Source organism: Rhinatrema bivittatum, chromosome 4 (genome assembly GCF_901001135.1).
Source record: "Rhinatrema bivittatum chromosome 4, aRhiBiv1.1, whole genome shotgun sequence".
Taxonomy (NCBI): domain Eukaryota; kingdom Metazoa; phylum Chordata; class Amphibia; order Gymnophiona; family Rhinatrematidae; genus Rhinatrema; species Rhinatrema bivittatum.
Window position 1 is genome coordinate 239,859,226 of NC_042618.1, and position 20,433 is coordinate 239,879,658.

The 20,433-nt window shown below is 45.4% G+C and overlaps 1 protein-coding gene across 1 annotated transcript in view; it reads left to right on the forward strand.

The window, feature by feature from the left end:
- FKBP4 (FKBP prolyl isomerase 4) overlaps positions 1-20,219 on the forward strand; it is a 193,068-nt gene extending 172,849 nt beyond the window's left edge. The window contains exons 9-10 of the mRNA XM_029599954.1: positions 18,823-19,062; positions 19,463-20,219. Of these exons, the coding sequence (XP_029455814.1) occupies positions 18,823-19,062; positions 19,463-19,570 (348 nt within the window). The 3' untranslated portion in view covers positions 19,571-20,219. The remainder of the gene's footprint in view (positions 1-18,822; positions 19,063-19,462) is intronic.
- Positions 20,220-20,433: the final 214 nt, after the last annotated feature.

Genomic DNA, 20,433 nt, shown 5'->3' on the forward strand with positions numbered 1-20,433 from the left:
AAAGGATCTCACTCTCAAGACTGTATTTCTTGTGGCCATCTGTTCCGCTCGACGCATCTCGGAGCTGCAGGCTCTGTCGTGTAGAGAGCCCTATCTCCGTTTTTCCGACTCTGGAGTTTCGCTTCGCACCGTTCCCTCCTTCCTTCCGAAGGTGGTTTCTGCATTCCATGTGAACCAGACGGTGGAGTTGCCGTCCTTCTCTTCCTCAGAGCCGAAGTCTCTCCGTCTCTTGAATGTCAAGCGCACTCTGCGCCTCTATCTGGAGGCTACAAATGAGTTCCGGACCTCTGACCATCTCTTCGTACTCTGGGCCGGTCCTAAGAAGGGGTCTCAGGCCTCGAAGACTACCATTGCCAGATGGCTGAAGGCCGGCATTGCTGCTTCCTACATTGGGTCGGGTCGGACTCCCCCACCCGGAATCATAGCGCATTCTACACGTTCTCAGGCGGCTTCCTGGGCGGAGGTTCGCTCGGTATCCTCGCAGGAAATTTGTAGGGCAGCCACCTGGAAATCGTTACACACGTTCTCGAGGCACTATCGTCTGCACCTCGCCTCTTCAGTCTCTGGACACTTTGGCGAGCAGGTTCTCCGAGCAGGCCTCGCAGGACCCCACCCGATTTAGGGAAGCTTGGGTACATCCCACTGTCTGGACTGATCCAGGTACGTACAGGGAAAAGAAAATTATTACTTACCTGCTAATTTTCGTTCCTGTAGTACCATGGATCAGTCCAGACGCCCACCGCGTTTGGGTTCTTGATCCTGCTCAGCTCTGCGCTGCTTCTTGCTCGCAGTGTTCTGTGTCTTCACAGTTGTTTCTTTTCGCTGTTTTTCACAGCTCCCTACAAGTTGGTAGGATGTTTGCAGTTACTTGTTGCGGTTACAATTGTTTTCATTATCTGTTTCCACAAACTTGATCCTTCGGGGGTTTCTACTCTGGCTTTGATATACTCGATACTGAACTCCTGCAGAGGGGGTAGTAGTATATATGGATACGCCCCCTCAAAGCTTGTGCTGACTCCATCTGCTGGATTGGGGACATAACCCACTGTCTGGACTGATCCATGGTACTACAGGAACGAAAATTAGCAGGTAAGTAATAATTTTCTTATCATGCTGTACTATTCGCATTTTTCTATGTGGGACCTTGCTAAGATATATGGAGACCTGTATTGGATACTCCATGTTTGGTAGGAAGTGGCCTTTTTGCCCAGATAGACAGGGAGGATAACTTTCAAAAATGCTCACATATGCCCATATACGCGTGTATATGGGTATACAGGAATACGCAGGTTATAAAATACGAGTACATATGCATGCACGCATACATGCTCGCACATGTAAAAACCTGTGAGCTGCGCAAATTTGGACTTATCTGGAAAAGTACTGATTTATACGGCTAAGTAGCGGCATTTAGCCAGATAAATCTGAAAAGCGCTACTTGTCTGTCAGAGTTGTCTATCTGAGTAGCACTTTTCAGACTTATCCAGGTATGTAAGATAGCTGAATAAGTCTAAGCAAAGCGCTATTTATCTGAATAAGTTCAAATTTGTCCATCTAAGTAGAGGCAAAGGTGCTACTTTGCAGGAGAGTTGGGATTTTGCTGGATAAGTGTGCGCAAATGATATTCCGCGTATTTGTACTTCGAATTTTAAAGGGATACCTGAATAGATTTTACTCATGTTATTTAGACACATTTACCCCTGTAGGTCAGTTTTTATGTGTATAAGTCAGGAGATTTTATAACATGCGTGCAGCAATAAAATTACTAGTTTTACCAATTAGTCTACCAATTCGCCCAGTTCATCTGCAATTTGTGAAGACGCTCCTGGCTTGTTAACCTGAAATCCCCTCATTTCACTAAGACCCTACCCCCAACCAATCATTTTTTCACTTTTGAGATGTTTACGATTACTTACACCAGATACTGAGCAGAAGTAAATATATGCAAGTAAAAGCTTGCGTGTGAAAATTTGGCAGGTTGTAAAATAGCAACTTATGCGCATAACTGTTGGCCCTTGCCTGGAACGCCCCTAGCCCAGCCTTTTTTTTTTTCCACACACGCAAGTTAACTTGCGGTCCCTGATATATGCACAGGGGACCTAATTTTAAAAAGCATTTACTCAAGTAAAACTGAACTTAAGTAAATGCACTTTACTCGAGTAAGTGAGCTTTTGAAAATTGCTATAGGATTTACTTGAGTAAGTGCAATTTACTCGAGTTAATGGCTTTTGAAAATTGTAACAATAGTATGTTACATTTACACACGCTACTCCTTTGAAACTTTATCCCCAGGGACGTTAACTTTCAAATCATGTTGCGGGTACGTCAGCCCGTGCCCAGGAATGCAGCATTTTAGAACATATGAGTGCATATCCACGCATGCTATAAAATAACATAACTGCATGCAAGTGTGTGCCAAATTTTAAGTGGATGTGCGCATGTGCATGCAAATTCCACTTCTTCTGCATAAATCGATGAATTTTAAAAGGGGCGTGCACTGACGCTATTCCCAGTTTTATCAGTTAGTCCCCAGTTAGCCCCAACCCTTAAAACCCCACAGATCTGCCTAGTTTTCTTTTTATTTGAGCTTACATGTTATCCATAGCAGAAGTAAATTTATGCAGCAGGGAACGTCAGCGAGTGCCGTGTTGCGTAAGTATTAACATGACATCTTAGGTTCACGCCCTGAAACATCTATACTCTGCCCAGACCATGCCCTCGTCCCACCTCTTTTTTGAAAAATTTTGAATTGTGCACACTGCTGGCGATACATGCGTATCTCAGTGGTTTTTATAATCCACTTGACACATATGAGACTGACTTTTAGTCAAATTGTTTTATTGAATTGCACACGAAAAACTGAACATGACCTGGGGTGCAGAGTTCCTTATGCAACTCCAGGTAACAAAGAGTAGCAAGCATATACTCATTTTAAGTGTTCCAAACCCGCATTCCCCTCCCCACCTGCCCCCCAACAGGTCCTTATGCATATGTTGTGCTGTGTCCATGATCCATCGAAAGTTATTCAGAGTCTTGTAGGTCAGTCACCGAGAACCAAACTCCTGGAACAGTGTGGTAATGCTTGGAGATAGGGGTCCCAAGTCAGCAAAAAATGTCATCTGTGTTGGGGTGAGTCATGTGATGCCAAATTGTCCATCTGCAATAAACGATGTAGATGTCTACTCCAAATCCAAAAGGAGGGAGCATCTTTCCCTTTCCAAAACAAGAGAATCACTTTTCCCCCACGGCACACGCCTTCTTTAAGAATAAGCGAGGTCCAGAGCCCTGAATCAGCAGTGGGGAAATGCAGTCAAATAGCAAAATTTTCGGAGAGAGTGGGACTTGGACATCCAATAAGTCACCAACATAGCCCACAATGCGTCTCCAAAATTTCTTAACAAGGGGGCAAGCCCAAAAGGGAGTGGGATAGAGTACCAATGGCTGTACGACAGCATGCACACATAGCCAAGGATGTGAGCTTAGAATGTTATGCAACTTGAGGGGTTACAAAAGCTCTCCGGAGAAATTTGTACTGCATTTCCCTTTAGTACATATTGATAGAGGTTGCTGAGATGCTTGAAATAGGCGGAGAGAACAGATATGGTAATCATAAACACCCCATCATTGTTCCATCTCTCAGCCGAAGTAGAACAAGTGTCTGTCTTAAGAAGCTTTTACAAACATTTGTAGTAAGTGGACAAGGATAGGGGATGTGATTTTTCAAACAGAAAGAGGGCATCTAAGGAGAGGAAGACTGCGGGCTGCCTGGAGGTCCCTGGAATGGCGTGGACATACGAGACTGACTTTTTCACGCATCCAAAAATTAATGCGCGTGCTGAGCTTTTAAAATTCAACTCATATGTTGCAGTTTTTAAAATAGTATATACTTGTGTGCGTACTATTTTAAACATATATTTTTTATTTTTATGCACAAGTTTTGAAAATTCACCTCTAAATGTGTTACAGTAGTAACACTTTTTTTTTTTTTTTTTTACAGTTTTATTGAAGCAAGATAAAGAATGCTTCCTTAGCATTCAGGTAGGTCAATCCCATTGAATGGGTTATGCATCTCTGCCAGCAGATGGAGATGGAGCAAAAGCTGACAACATGGCTATATAGTTCCACCCCGACATCAGCCAGCCAGTATTCTGTCTCCAGCAGATGGTGGGCATGCATTTCCCTTCGGGGGATTGCCTGTGAGTGAAAAAAAGAAAAGAAGAAAGAAGTTAGAATGGAGATATCAGAAAGATGAGCTGTTTATGAAGCAACACTTGCCTCCTGAGGAGATACTATGCGATCCCTCCCTCAGTAGAGTGTCTTCTGTGTGGCAGCCTTGACTGGTGTGGACCTAAATTCCAATTAGCGGTTGCAGGCAGAGAAAGCCTTAACAATGAAAGCTTTAGCCCTCTCCCCCTGTAGCCGGGACCCATTCCTGCTTTCAGCCAGGGAGGGCTGAACTCAGATAAAAGTTTTTTTTACTTTAAAAAAAAAAAAAAGAAAGAAAGAAAAGATAGCAAAAGGAAGACAGCAGGAGAAGGGTCTGTTTCCTCAGCATTTGGCTGTCCCGCTCATGTCTCTGGGGAGTTCTGTGAGGTGAGGAGAGAGTGCAGACTTTCCGGGTTGAGCAGCTTTTGGCTAGCCCTGCTTCCCAGGTTTCTCACAGGACAAGCAGGATGGTAGTTCTCACATTTGGGTGACAACATCAGGATGTAGCCCAATCATGGAAAACGTTTGTCAAAGTTTCTAGAACTTTGACTGGCACCTACTGGGCATGCCCAGCTGCATCCAGCAGGGGTCCCCTTCAGTCTTCTTTTTTCCGCACAGCAGTAGCCACGTGGGTTAAGAAGCTCTTCAGATATTCCTGACAGGAATTTTCCTCATGGAACTTCTTCAAGAAAATTTCAAAATTTTTACCCCACAGGGGTCCCCCTATCGATAACTTTACTCCACGGTCGAACGGTAAGTTTTTTTACCTGCTTGCGGTCTATTCCCGTCGAGTTTCTCTCACAGCCTACTGGTCATCAACCGCACAGTGGCTAAATTTTGTCAAGACCATGGCGTCGAGTTTCCGTCGGTGCCCCGACTGCACTCGAACAATGTCCACCACTGACCCTCATACGGTCTGCATGATGTGTTTGGGGTCCGACCATGATGTCCTAACTTGCACCAAATGTGCCCAAATGACACCAAAAGGTCGCAAGGCTCGGCTGGAGAAGATGGAATTTCTCTTTCGGTCTAAAACCCCGACTCCATCGATAGCTTCGACGTCGTCCGAACCAGTGCCGTCTACTTCGCACCAGCACCGTGAAATCGCTGCTGCCCGACCGGCTTTGATGACTCCGAGGTTGTCGACTCCTTCTGTCTCTCCACGGGAAAAGGACCGGGGAGAGCACCGTGAAAAACGTTGACACCGCCATCGAAAAGCTCAGGCCACCGATACAGGCGAGCCCTTTGCATCGACGTCGTCTGAGCCACCGACAAAGAAATCCCGTCCAGAAAAGGCCCCATCCTCTTCTCTGTCTGGGTCACTGAGGCATTCCCCACCTGGACAGGTGCCGGGAGCCGCAACTCCACTGTCACCGGTGGACCCTCCGGCTACGTCAGTGCTGCCTTCTACTCCAGAACCGGGGCTCCAAACTCCAGGTTTACGTGAGGAATTGGATCGGATGATCCAAGAGGCCATCGATACCGGTGCCAGTTCCTGAGCCAGTCACCAACCCGATACCCATGGCTCTTGCACCACTACTGGCCAGAATGGATGCTTTAATCGGTACCTTTCCACCGGTGGACCTGAGGGAACCGGTGGCCCCGATTCCTTCCACACCGATACCCTTATCAGATGAAGAAGAAACACCGATCTCCATTCTGCCTTCCGGAGTGCTGCCACCGACGCGTCCATCGATGTCACCGATTCCATCGGTGCCTCCGTCGATGCCTTCGGTGCCACCTCCGATACCATCGATGCCTTCGGTGCCTAGGCCTGGACCTTCAGGATTAGCACCGTTTCTCCCATCTGATGATCCCATGGGAGCTGGTGACGAGCCTTATGATCCCTGGACCGATGACACATCCCAGGACACTGATGATCTACCTTCACAGCCCTCTCCTCCTGATGAAAGAAGATGTTCTCCTCCAGAGGACTTGTCTTTCATTAATTTTATAAAGGAGATGTCTGAAACAATTCCATTTCAGCTTCAGATAGAAGAGGACTCCAGGCACAAGATGCTGGAAGTACTCCAGTTCATTGATGCTCCTAAGGAAATCATGTCTATTCCAGTACATGAGATCCTTATTGATCTATTGAAAAGAAATTGGGAGCAGCCAGGTGTTCTGTACCACCTGTCAATTGCAAGACAGATGCTACTTACTTAGTACAGTCTGCTCCTAGTTTTCAACGATCTCAGCTAGATCATCACTCAGTAGTTGTGGAGTCAGCCCAGAAAAGAGCAAGATGGTCCAAACCTCATTCTTCTATACCTCCAGAAAAAGAACAAAAGTCCCTGGATTAATTGGGCAGACGTGTTTTTCATGGCTCAATGCTAATTTCTCACATTGCTTCCTACCAATTGTGGATAAAGGTGAACCGGTAGATATAGTATACTTGGATTTTCAGAAGGCGTTTGACAAAGTTCCTCATGAGAGGCTTCTAGGAAAAGTAAAAAGTCATGGGATAGGTGGCGATGTCCTTTCGTGGATTGCAAACTGGCTAAAAGACAGGAAACAGAGAGTAGGAATAAATGGGCAATTTTCTCAGTGGAAGGGAGTGGACAGTGGAGTGCCTCAGGGATCTGTATTGGGACCCTTACTGTTCAATATATTTATAAATGATCTGGAAAGAAATACGACGAGTGAGATAATCAAACTTGCAGATGACACAAAATTGTTCAGAGTAGTTAAATCACAAGCAGATTGTGATAAATTGCAGGAAGACCTTGTGAGACTGGAAAATTGGGCATCCAAATGGCAGATGAAATTAAATGTGGATAAGTGCAAGGTGATGCATATAGGGAAAAATAACCCATGCTATAATTACACAATGTTGGGTTCCATATTAGGTGCTACAACCCAAGAAAGAGATCTAGGTGTCATAGTGGATAACACATTGAAATCGTCGGTGCAGTGTGCTGCGGCAGTCAAAAAAGCAAACAGAATGTTGGGAATTATTAGAAAAGGAATGATGAATAAAACGGAAAATGTCATAATGCCTCTGTATCGCTCCATGGTGAGACCGCACCTTGAATACTGTGTACAATTCTGGTCGTCGCATCTCAAAAAGATATAATTGCGATGGAGAAGGTACAGAGAAGGGCTACCAAAATGATAAGGGGAATGGAACAACTCCCCTATGAGGAAAGACTAAAGAGGTTAGGACTTTTCAGCTTGGAGAAGAGACGACTGAGGGGGGATATGATAGAGGTGTTTAAAATCATGAGAGGTCTAGAACGGATAGATGTGAATCGGTTATTTACTCTTTCGGATAGTAGAAAGACTAGGGGGGCACTCCATGAAGTTAGCATGGGGCACATTTAAAACTAATCGGAGAAAGTTCTTTTTTACTCAACGCACAATTAAACTCTGGAATTTGTTGCCAGAGAATGTGGTTCGTGCAGTTAGTATAGCTGTGTTTAAAAAAGGATTGGATAAGTTCTTGGAGGAGAAGTCCATTACCTGCTATTAAGTTCACTTAGAGAATAGCCACTGCCATTAGCAATGGTTACATGGAATAGACTTAGTTTTTGGGTACTTGCCAGGTTCTTATGGCCTGGATTGGCCACTGTTGGAAACAGGATGCTGGGCTTGATGGACCCTTGGTCTGACCCAGTATGGCATTTTCTTATGTTCTTACATGACACAGTGCAATAGGGACCTGTTCAAAAAGATCCAAGATTCTTCTGAATCTCTACCGGAACAGTTTCAAGACCAGCTTCATACCCTTGCTCAAAAAGGTCCAGATGCTGGCAAGCATGAGGTCCGTGCTGCATACGACATCTTCGACACTGCCTCTAGAGTCTCTGCAGCAGGAATAAGCGCAGGAAGATGGGCCTGGCTCAAGTCTTCAGACCTCAGACCAGAAGTACAGGATAGGTTAGCTGACTTACCCTGTGCTGGGGATAATCTTTTCGGAGAAAAGATTCAAGAAACAATGGCGCAGCTCAAGGACCACCATGAGACTCTCCGCCAACTCTCCTTAGTACCTTCTGATTACTCTTCCTCTTCCAAGAGGTTTTTCAGAAGAGACTCCAAGAGGCCTGTGTATAAACCAAGGAGATATTACCCTCCGGCTTCCAGAGGTCGTCCCTCCAGGCCTTACCAAAAAGGCCAATCCAGACAACCTCAGACCCAAAAGACACAGCCAGCCCCTCAGCCAGGTCCAGCGTCCGGATTATGACTCCTTCCTGGAGAGCAGTGCCCAGCCTCATTTCCCCTTCCGTACCAGTAGGAGGTCGATTGTTCCACTTCACCAGCATGTGGCACACGGTCACGACAGATCAGTGGGTACTAGCTGTAGTGACTCAAGATTACCATCTCAACTTCCTCACCGTTCCACCAGATTCCCCACCTCGGCTGACGAGGCAAACATCCGACCATTCTCACCTTCTCAATCAGGAAGTTTCCATCCTCCTCGAGTCCCGGGCAATAGAACCAGTACCCTTCTCCCAGCAGGGCCAGGGATTCTATTCCCGGTATTTTCTAATCCCAAACAAGTCAGGTGGCGTTCGCCCAATACTGGACCTTCGCACCTTAAACAAATACCTACAAAGAGAGAAGTTCAAGATGGTGACCTTGGGTTCTCTACTTCCCCTTCTGCAAAGGGAAGACTGGCTCTGCTCTCTAGACCTCCAGGACGCTTACACATCTCAATCACTCCGTCACATCGCAGATTCCTGCAGTTCATAGTAACCCAAACCACTTCCAGTATCGAGTGTTGCCATTCAGCCTAGCATCTGCCCTATGAGTCTTCACTAAGTATTTCGTCGTGGTAGCAGCTTATCTCAGGACTCAAGGTGTCCACATCTACCCCTATCTCGACGATTGGTTGATCAGGACTCCCACTCATTAAACTGCACTGACGTCCCTACGTCTCACTTTGCATTGCCTGATCTCCCTACGGTTCCTCATAAACTATCCAAAATCCAGGCTAGTTCCATCTCAAACCCTATCATTCATAGGGGCCAACTTGAACACTTTAAAAGCGAAAACCTTCCTACCCCGGGATTGGGCTCTCACTCTCGCTTCTCTGGCCCAACAACTGCAGTCTCGACAACACTCAACTGCGCGTCACTTTTTGATCTTGCTGTGTCATATGGCCTCCTCGGTGCATATCACTCCGATGGCCCGACTTGCCATGAGAGTAATGCAGTGGACTCTAAAATCACAGTGGTTTCAGTCTTCTCAGCCAATGTCCACCATTGTCCACATCACCAACCAGCTCCACTTCTCACTGGCTTGGTGGATAAACCAATCCAGTCTTCTTCAAGGCCTTCCATTTCAGGTTGCAGAACCTCAAATTATCTTGACAACAGATGCCTCCAACCTTGGCTGTGGTGCACATGTTGCAAACCTGCAAACTCAGGGCATCTGGTCTCCAGAAGAAGCCAAACTCCAGATAAATTTCCTAGAGCTTCGGGCAATCAGATATGCTCTCAGGGTCTTTTAGGATTACCTCACCAACAAGGTCATCCTAATTCAAACCGACAACCAGGTGGCCATGTGGTAAATCAACCAGCAAGGGGGAACGGACTCCTACCTCCTGTGTCAGGAAGCTGCACAGATATGGACGGAGGTCCTTTCCTGCCTCAGGGCCACCTACATGCCAGGAGTGGACAATGTGTTGGCAGACAAGCTGAGTCACACTTTTCAACCGCACGAGTGGTGCCTCAAATCAACAGTAGCAGACTCAATATTCCAACGCTGGGGTTACCCTCATATAGACCTCTTTCCGTCAATCCACACCCGCAAAGTAGAAAACTTCTGCTCTCTCACAGCCAACACTTGCAGCCAAGAGACGCTTTCTCCCTCTCGTGGACCAGCGGTCTCCTTTATGCATACCCTCCACTTCCACTCATTTCGAAGACTCTCGTGAAGTTGCGAAAGGACAGGAGATTGATGATTCTGATAGCCCCTCACTGGCCACACCAGATGTGGTTTCCAATACTTCAGGACCTATCAATTCGCCGGCACATTCCTCTGGAGAAGGATCCGCTTCTGATCACTCAGAACGACGGATGCCTACATCACCCCAACCTCCAGGCCCTATCTCTTACTGCCTGGATGTTGAAAGGTTAATTCTTCAACCTCTTAACCTTTCAGAGCCGGTTTCCCCATGTCCTGGTAGCTTCTCGAAAGCCTTCCACAAGAAAGTCTTATTGCTATAAATGGAACAGGTTTACGGTATGGTGTACTTCCATGTCCATCAACCCCTTCACTTGTTCCACAGTGAAGTTTCTTGACTGTCTCTGGCACCTGTCAGTCAGGCCTGAAAATGTCCTCTATCAGGGTGCATGTCTTTGCGGTGGCCGCCTCCCATAAAAGTGTCTGGGATGTCTCCATATCTGTACAACCCCTGGTAACACGCTTTTTGAGGGGCTTGCTGCACCTAAAACCTCCATTGTGCCCTACGGCCCCTTCTTGGGACCTTAACGTGGTTTTGGGGCGGCTCATGAAACCGTCATTTGAGCCTCTCCAATCCTGTGATCTCCGCTATCTCACCTGGAAGGTGATTTTTCTTCTGGCGATCACATCCACTCACAGAGTTAGTGAGTTACAGGCATTAGTCACCTACCCGCCTTACACTAAACTTCTGCATGACAGGATAGTACTCCGCACTCACTCTAAGTTTTTGCCTAAGGTAGTATTGGAGTTTCATATTAATCAATCCATTATACTACTTGCCTTCTTTCCCAGGCCCCATTCAAATCCAGGAGAACAGGCTCTGCATAATCTCGACTGTAAACGTGCTCTAGCCTTCTACCTAGACCGTACAGCCGCCCACAGAAAGTCCACTCAATTGTTTGTCTCTTTTGATACCATCAAATTGGGTAAACCTGTGGGAAAGCAGACCCTCTCCTGGTTAGCGGACTGTATTTCCTTTTGCTATCAGCAGGCAGGCATTTCGCTCCAAGACTGTGTCAAAGGACATTATCAGGGTCATGGTGACCTCAGTAGTGCACCTCCGCTCGGTGCCACTTACTGACATTTGTAAAGCTGCTACCTGGAGCTCTCTCCATACCTTTGCAGCCCATTATTGCTTAGACAAGGCTGGCAGACAAGATTACATCTTCGGCCAGTCTGTCCTACGCAACTTATTTGCCAATTAATGTACCAACAGCTTTCCACCGACCCATCAGGGTTCAGGATACCCTTTTAACCAAATTTTCACCCCAGTTGTTGTGCCTGTTGCATGTCTTTGGGTACATTTGGTGCATTGCTCGGGCATCCTCAGCTCGGTACTCACCCATATGTAAGGACTACCATCCTGCTTGTCCTGTGAGAAAGCAGAGTTGCTTACCTGTAACAGGTGTTCTCACAGGACAGCAGGATGTTAGTCCTTACAAAACCCGCCCGCCACCCCGCGGTGTTGGGTTTGTTACATTTTCTTACTTTTCGCATGTACTTTTATGAAGGGGGATCCCTGCTGGATGCAGGATTGGTGCTATGCTGGGTATGCCCAGTAGGTACCAGTCAAAGTTTTCCGTGATTGGGCTCCATCCTGATGATGTCACCCATATGTGAGGACAAACATCCTGCTGTCCTGTGAGAACACCTGTTACAGGTAAGCAACTCTGCTTTCTCCTATTTTGATGTGTGATAGGCTGCAGGATGCTTTTGCGCGTTTGCTGCAGGCCTTTAGCACACGTTTGTGCATACATTCTCGTCTCTGTATCCAGTTTGGGCGTTCTTCCTTCTGAATGCACATCTTGTGCATCTACTAAAGGTGTTGGTACTGAGTGTCCAGTTAGGGCATCCAATTGGATGAGCGACCTAAGTGCCTGGGCTTGTACACACATTTTTTTATTGTGTTCATTTTGGGCATGCTTATACTGGGAAGACCGTGGAGTGCTTATACTGGGAAGACCGTGGAGTTCCATCTCCAGAGCCTGCATCCTTTTGAGGACCTTGGGGGCGAAAAGACAAACTTGCGGGAGAGATGAGACCTCTGGGAAGAACCTCCCCTATAAAGCCAAAAACACCGGTAGTCTCAAAAGCGGCCAGTCGCCCAAAAAAACCAGGCCACGGGTTTCTTGTCCTCCGGCAAACAAGGGACCTGGGTCTCTTCCCATTTACTTGACATTTTTTCCAATTCACTGCCAAATAAAAGCAAACCTTAAATTTTTTTTTCCGGTCCGAGGACTCTGGGGGTCTCTCCCTTACATGCGCCTCACTACTGCGCTCGTTGCTGGCCTGCCCGCAGCTCGCCGCCACAGCTGCTCCTCCCTCCCCGACGCTGCCTCCCAGCGCCATCTTTACGCTCCGCTGTGACCGACGTGCTTTCCCCCCTGCGCATGCACGGTAGAGCTGCTCTCTATTGCGCATTTGCGGCATGTCGGCCCAGGCTCCCTTATAGGTATGATTGAAATTTCTTACACAAGACCTGGATAAATGGGAGAGATATACTTTATCCTGGTTGGAAGGATAGCTTCAGTGAAAATGATTATATTACCAAAAATATGCTCTCTCTTTCAAACATTGCCATGAATAATTCCAGATAGCACACTTAAGAGCATGCAGAAGAGGATTTTTGCTTTTATTTGTAAGAGAAATCCACCGAGGGTAACTAAACAATTTTATATTTATCTAAGCCAGATAGGGGGTTGAGAGTACTGAATATTGAAAAATACTATATAGCTTCGCAACTTAAGGCAGTGGTACATTATCATAACAAGGTGAACAGGAAACAATGGGTGAGAATTGAACAAAATCTGTTGGGAACAATCCCAATACAAAATGGGGCAGATTTTAAAAGATACGCAGCCGCGCGCATGTTATAAAATCAGGGGTCAGCGTGCGCAAGGGGGTGCACCTTGCGCGGGCTGAGCCCTCGGGGAGACCAGCTGGCTTTCCCCGTTCCCTCTGAGGCCACTCCGAAATCGGAGCGGCTTCGGAGGGAACTTTCCTTCCTCCCCCCACCTTCCCCTCCCTTTCCCTACCTGTCCCGCCCCCCCCAGCCCGAAAAAAAATAAACCTTGTACCTTTATTTCACAAGTTACGCCTGCTGGCATGCAATCCCCTGGCCCAGCGGCCATGGAGAGGCCTCTGGCCATGCCCCGCCCTGCCCCCGGACCACCCATTTTGTCAAGCCCTGGGACTTACACGCGTCCTGGGGCTTTATGTGCGCTGCCGGGCCTTTTGAAAATAGTGCCAGCGCGCATACCCCCCCCCCCCTACGCGCGCAAATCCTCCTGGATTTACGCGCGTAGGGCTTTGAAAATCTGCCCCAAAGTTTTTTGGCTTGGGGTAAAGAGGGATGGAATAAAGACCAGATATCGTAATGTATAGAGTGTATCTTACAAATATGGGTTAGTGTAAGAAAAATGTAGTGGAATGTAGGGATTATTATTGGAGAACTCTATTAGGTACAGTCCGCTTTGCTGGCATGCCAACAATATGGGGTCTTTCAGTTGTGGGAGATTAAGGGGTTGGAAAGATTGGAATAAGTATGGGCCAGGCAAAGAGAGTTGGATTTTAAGGACATGGATAAATATCAAATTTCTACATCTGATTATTTTACTTATATATAATTAGTGCATTTTATGAAATCAAAAGATGTGAAAGCTGATCTACTGAAAGGGAAATACCTATTTGAAGGATATTGTGAACATGTTCCCACGCTGAAAGGAGTTATCTTGAAAGTGTATTCTCTGATAAATGAAGCTTCCAGAACAGCAGCTGCTGGAATTAGTGCTCGACGATGGGCATGGCTTAAGGCCTCTAACCTTAGACCTGAGGTCAAAGATAAACTTGTTGACTTGCCATGTGTTGGGGATAACCTTTTTGGTTCAAAGGTCCAAGATGCTATGCAACAATTAAAAGAACATACAGAGACCTTACGTCAATTATCACAGGTCCCACAAGAACCTTCTACACAGCCTCCTCGTCGTCCTCTTAGGCGAGAACCCAGACGCCCATACTACCAGCAAAGAAGGTACCACCCCCAAGCATCCAGGGGCAGGTCCACTAGGCCGCAACAATGTTCCCAGGCCAGACAACCAAGAACCACTCGCCCGCAACCTCCTCCACAGACAGGGCCAGCTGCGGGCTTTTGAAACACAAACCAGAGAACATATCCATCTCCTAAATCCTCAACCAGATCTACCAGTAGGAGGCAGAATATCCTATTTTCACAATCATTGGCTAAGAATTACATCAGACCAATGGGTACTCTCCATAGTCTCTCGAGGTTACAAACTCAATTTCCTCTCAATTCCACCAGAATCTCCACCAAGATTTTTTCTACAGCAAGAATCTCAGCTAATTCATCTACAAGCAGAATTATCCATCCTTCTGAGAGCCAGGGCTATACAACTAGTGCCCCGGACTCAGCAGGGCAGAGGATTCTACTCCCGTTATTTCCTCATTCCAAAGAAAATCGGAGGTCTACATCCCATCTTAGATCTCAGAAATCTCAACAGATTTCTGAAGAAAGAAAAGTTCAGGATGGTATCTCTAGGCACCATGCTTCCACTTCTTCAAACAGGAGATTGGCTTTGTTCTCTGGATCTCCAAGACGCTTACGCTCACATTCCAATATTCCCTCCTTATCGCAAGTACCTGCGCTTCATGGTGGGCCATCAACATTTCCAGTACAGAGTTCTGCCATTCTGACTAGCCTCTGCTCTCAGAGTATTCACAAAATGTCTGGCAGTAATAGAAGGACATTTGCACAAACAAAGTGTCCATGTCTTTCCATATCTAGATGACTGGCTCATCAGAAGTCAATCTCAACAAGGAGCTCTCACTTCTCTCAATCGAACGATTTCTCTACTTCATTCCATGGGTTTTCTCATCAACTATCAAAAATCCCACCTTACTCCATCTCACCTACTTCAATTCATAGGTGTAGACTTGAACACTATCCAATCAAGAGCCTTTCTACCCGAAGATCGGGCAAAGACACTTTCCCTCCTGGCAAAATCCATTTACTCACAGAAACAAGTGACAGCTCATCAGTTTCTAACCTTACTAGGCCACATGGCCTCCACAGTTCATGTCACTCCTATGGCATGGCTTGCTATGAGGGTTACCCAATGGACTCTAAGATCACAATGGATCCAAGCCATTTAACCACTACAATATCCAATTCAAGTGACCCACCAACTAAGATTATCTCTACTTTGGTGGGCAAACATGGACAACTTGTGCAAAGGCCTACCATTTCAGCAACCAGTCCCACAGATAACTTTAACTACAGATGCATCCACCTTGGGTTGGGGAGCTCACATAGACAATCTCCAAACCCAGGGGACTTGGACAAACCTTGAAGCAACATTTCAAATAAATGTCCTGGAGCTTCGAGCTATACGTTATGCACTGCATGCGTTCAAGGACTGCTTTTCACACAAGACTGTTCTAATCCAAACAGACAACACAGTAGCCATGTGGTACATCAACAAACAGGGAGGTACGGGCTCATATCTCCTTTGTCAAGAAGCTGCACAGATTTGGGCCTTGGCCTAACACACTCAATGTTTCTCCGGGCCACTTATCTGGCAGGCATTCAAAATATACTAGCGGATCGACTCAGTCATCAATTCCACCCACACGAATGGTCCCTGGATCCCTCAGTAGCGACCAGGATCTTTCAACGTTGGGGTCAACCAACAATAGACCTCTTTGCATCACACCTGAATCACAAAGTGGACAAGTTCTGTTCTTTACACAAACAGAAGAACCAGCCAGCCAAGGACGGCTTTGCTCGCCCTTGGAACTCAGGCCTACTATACGCGTATCCTCCAATACCGCTCGTAACCAAAACTCTAATGAAGCTACAACAGGACAAGGGGTCCATGATACTCATAGCCCCGTATTGGCCTCGACAAGTATGGTTTCCCACACTTCCCAACCTCTTAGTCAGGGATACAATTCGCCTGGAAGTAGCTCCCACTCTCATAACTCAGGATCAGGGTCGGTTGCGCCATCCCAACCTTCAATCCCTCTCCCTGACAGCATGGATGTTGAAACCTTGATTTTACAGCCACTCAATCTTTCATCCAATGTATCTCAAGTGCTTCTAGCTTCACGCAAACCTTCCACACGAAAGAACTATGCTTCAAAATGGAAAAGGTTTATTTTGTGGTGTAGGCAAAAGAGTATTGATCCTTTCTCCTGCCCCACAACTTCTCTATTAGACTATTTATGTTATCTTTCAGACTCTGGTCTTCAGACTTCATCTGTTAGGGTACATTTAAGTGCAATCTCGGCTTACCATAACAAGCTGGGAGATGCACCTATATCCACACAACCTCTCGTCACTAGGTTCATGAGAGGTTTAACTCACCTTAAACCACCAATTCGGCCACCAGTCACAGAATGGGACTTGAATCTGGTCTTAACAAGACTCATGCGTTCTCCTTTTGAACCCATGAATTCCTGTGATCTTAAATTTCTCACATGGAAAACTATCTTCCTCATAGCAATTACATCTGCTAGAAGGGTTAGTGAGTTACAAGCACTTGTCACGTACTCACCCTATACAAACTTCCTACATGACAGAGTGGTTCTCCATACACATCCAAAATTCCTTCCCAAGGTTGTCACGGAATTCCACTTGAACCAATCCATAGTTTTACCTACATTCTTTCCAAGGCCTTATTCTCACAAAGGGGAACAGGCTTACATACCTTGGACTGAAAGCGTGCGCTAGCATTTTACTTAGACCACACTTCCGTCCATAGGAAATCCACTCAGCTCTTTGTATCTTATGATCCAAACAAACCGGGTAAAGCAGTGGGTAAACATACTCTATCCAACTGGTTAGCAGATTGCATACAATTTTGCTATGAAAAAGCGGGCCTTCCTCTCCAAGGGCGAGTAAAGGCACATTCTGTAAGAGCAATGTCAACTTCAGTAGCACACTACCGTTCAGTGCCAATCCTTGACATATGTAAAGCAGCAACATGGAGTTCTCTTCACACATTTGCAGCTCATTACTGTTTGGACAAACAGGGACAACAAGATTCAGCCTATGGACAATCTGTCTTAAAGAACTTGTTTCCAGTTTAATCCCAACTCCTTCTACATCCAACCTGCTGTGCCTCATTTTCAACAGCAATACTTCACTGTTGCTTCAACACAAAATGACTCAGCCTCTAGCTTGCTAATCACCCATCTGTGAGGACTAGCATCCTGCTTGTCCTGTGATAAAGCAAAATTGCTTACCTTGTAATAGGTGTTATCCCAGGACAGCAGGATGTAGTCCTCACGAAACCCACCCGCCACCCCGCGGAGTTGGGTCATACCTTTTATTATTTTATTTTTTGCTAAAGCTTATTGCTACATACGAGACTGAAGAGAGACTCCTGTGGCAGAGAATATCATGGCATGCTGGGCATGCTCAGTGGCCTCACAGGGCCAGTCAAAGTTTTCTAGAAACTTTGACATAAAGTTTTCCTGCGATAGGGCTCCGACAGTGACGTCACCCATCTGTGAGGACTACATCCTGCTTGGGATAACACCTATTACAAGGTAAGCAATTTTGCTTTATCCTTAGGGCATATCTTTATTTCCTCAGCATTGGTTGAGAATGGGTCTAAACTCTTATATACGGTAGATGGTACATGACCTCACAAAGATTACAAAAAATATATCCATCTAGTAACAATCAGCGTTGAAGGGAAGGCAGAGCAATTGGCTCATTTTATCATATATGGTGGACATTTCCAGACATTGGAAAATTTTGGGATAAAATCTGTAAGTTACTAGAGGACGTTTTAGATGAAAAAAATTCCAAAGGACTCAGTTGTTCCTGCTCAATATGCCAGCTAAGGATCTTTCTCCCACCAAGAGGAAATTATTACGTATGGTGTTGAGTGTGGCAAGATATGCATTGGCGACATGGCAGAAAAAGGCTGTGGCCCTGCTTATGTAGGCAGTTTTGGCTAAGGTGAAGATGATAGCTTATACGGAGAAACTAACAGCTCTCAGGAACGACAACATGTACAGGTTTCAAGAGATTTGGACCCCATTCCATTTGTGGCTGGACAATATCACTATGAACTGAGAGGGCACACCATAGACAAGATAAATTCAGCAGAATCAGTGGCCCAGACCACGGCAGGATAGCCGTGGTCTGGGCCACAGCCCTGTAAACGTTTTTGTGTATGTATGTAAAATTGGTGATGGCACAGATTTGGCACAATCATAGGAGGTTTTATTCATTACATAATCATTTGTGATGTTCAGCTTTAGAGGATGCCTAAGAGGATATATGGATTGATGGTACATGGGATGGGGAGGGTCTTACAATTGTTAAAAATGGAATGAAGTAGGTGTTTAAACTATGTTGGAAATTCATGTGTACTTTGAATAATTAATTATTAAAAAAAACAACCCGCACACACAAAGAGTTTTATCCCAGGAGACAGGAGTGAAAAGTTTAAGCAGCCATCTTAGATCCGGCCCTCTAGTGTCACCTATAATACTTTTTAAAACTCTGGAATACTATAAAATTGCTTGAAGATTTTTGAACTAGTCTGAAATTCCTAGCTTTACCACAATATGAGAGCCAGTACTTCCATTACTAGAGAATCTTCTGTGGCATATCTAGTTGTGTTCTTTGAAGTCCAAATGTGTTTGTCCTTTTGCATATTTCTTCTCTCTCCCTAGGCACTGGAGATAGACAGCAGTAATGAGAAGGGTTTATTCAGGCGTGGAGAGGCCTATCTGAGTGTAAATGACTTTGATCTAGCTCGGGCAGACTTCCAGAAGGTTTTACAGCTGTACCCTGGCAACAAAGCAGCGAAGGTGCAGCTAGCAGCCTGTCAACAAAAGGTCAAAGAGCAACATGAGAGAGAAAAAAAGATGTATGCAAACATGTTCCAGAGACTTGCTGAGAAGGATGCAAAGGTAGGCTGAAGATTATTCAAATGTGGGAAAGAGAAGGGAACTTAAAAAGCTAATCATCGCTGGCCGCTTATGCCCTAGAGAACTTGGCTTCTTAATAATCCTTATGTTGGAGGTGGGGTGGGGGGTGGCCAAAAATCAATGTTTCCACTAATTTTTTTTGTGAGCTGTACACACAATAGTTCATGTGCAATGGAGTGTGCAAATCTGTGCAGTGTTCTTTGATACACCATTCTTTTTTCCTTGTGTGCACACAGCTTACAGGAACATTAGTGATGATGGCCTGATGTATGTGGGAAAACAGTGTGTGCCTGCTTCCTACATCCAGTAGTAAGGGTCTGTGGTGAATCTTTGTGTTGAAGTGGCCAAAACTGAACAGCAGTTTTCAATTTCTCTCCTATAGGTGGAAGCTGGGAAAGTTCAAGAGAGTGGAACCTTAAAAGAAGATGTAGAAATGAAGGAAGAGAGTGAGGAGGCATCAAAAGTGGCCCAGAATGAATCAGAAAAATAATCCGCTGTGAAGACAAATACAAAATGGCTAAACAATTGTTTTATAAATGGAAGAATTTCCATCAAATTAGACCTTTATTTTTATATTTGTTAGGTTGCTGCAGGATAGCCGTGGTCTGGGCCACAGCCCTGTAAACGTTTTTGTGTATGTATGTAAAATTGGTGATGGCACAGATTTGGCACAATCATAGGAGGTTTTATTCATTCTTGCTCTTTGTAGGTGTGGTTTTCAGTTCTGTCTGCATATTTTAGCCTGGATATCTTCCAGTAAAGTTAGTTTCATTCCTGATTTGGTTTCATCTTAAGCCCTAATAACTAGAGCTGTTGAAAGAATCTTTCTACAGACATATTTGGATGTGGTCATAATGAAAACTGTTTACCAATGGGTGCTCTTGAATATGAGTTTTACTCCTAGCTCTTCCTAGGCCTACATGTCTCCCAACCAGAACAGCAAGTTGCTGGTCATTTAAATCAGTTCTTTAAAATTGGTAGATAGTCTCTCTCCTCCTTCTTCCTACAGCATATCCCTGGCTTTGTAAAATTATGCTATAGTTTGAAAATGTGAATGTGGCCCTTCCTATGGAGTTTCTTGGTTCAAGACAGCTATGTGTGGTGTGGGGTTTTTTTTAATATAAAATCTTTTAACTCGCTTTTGTTACACTTGTTAACAGTTGCTTTGCTACAATGTGTGATGTGCTGTTTTGCTGAGCATGTAGAAGGGGACTAGGAAAAATGTCATGTGATCAGTAAGCCTGTTTCACTCCCATTTTAATACATAATTTCTAGCTGTAACTATTGAGTCACACATTCCACGTTTGCAGATTTTTTTTATATTGATGCAGCTGTGGTGACCCAGTTGTGACT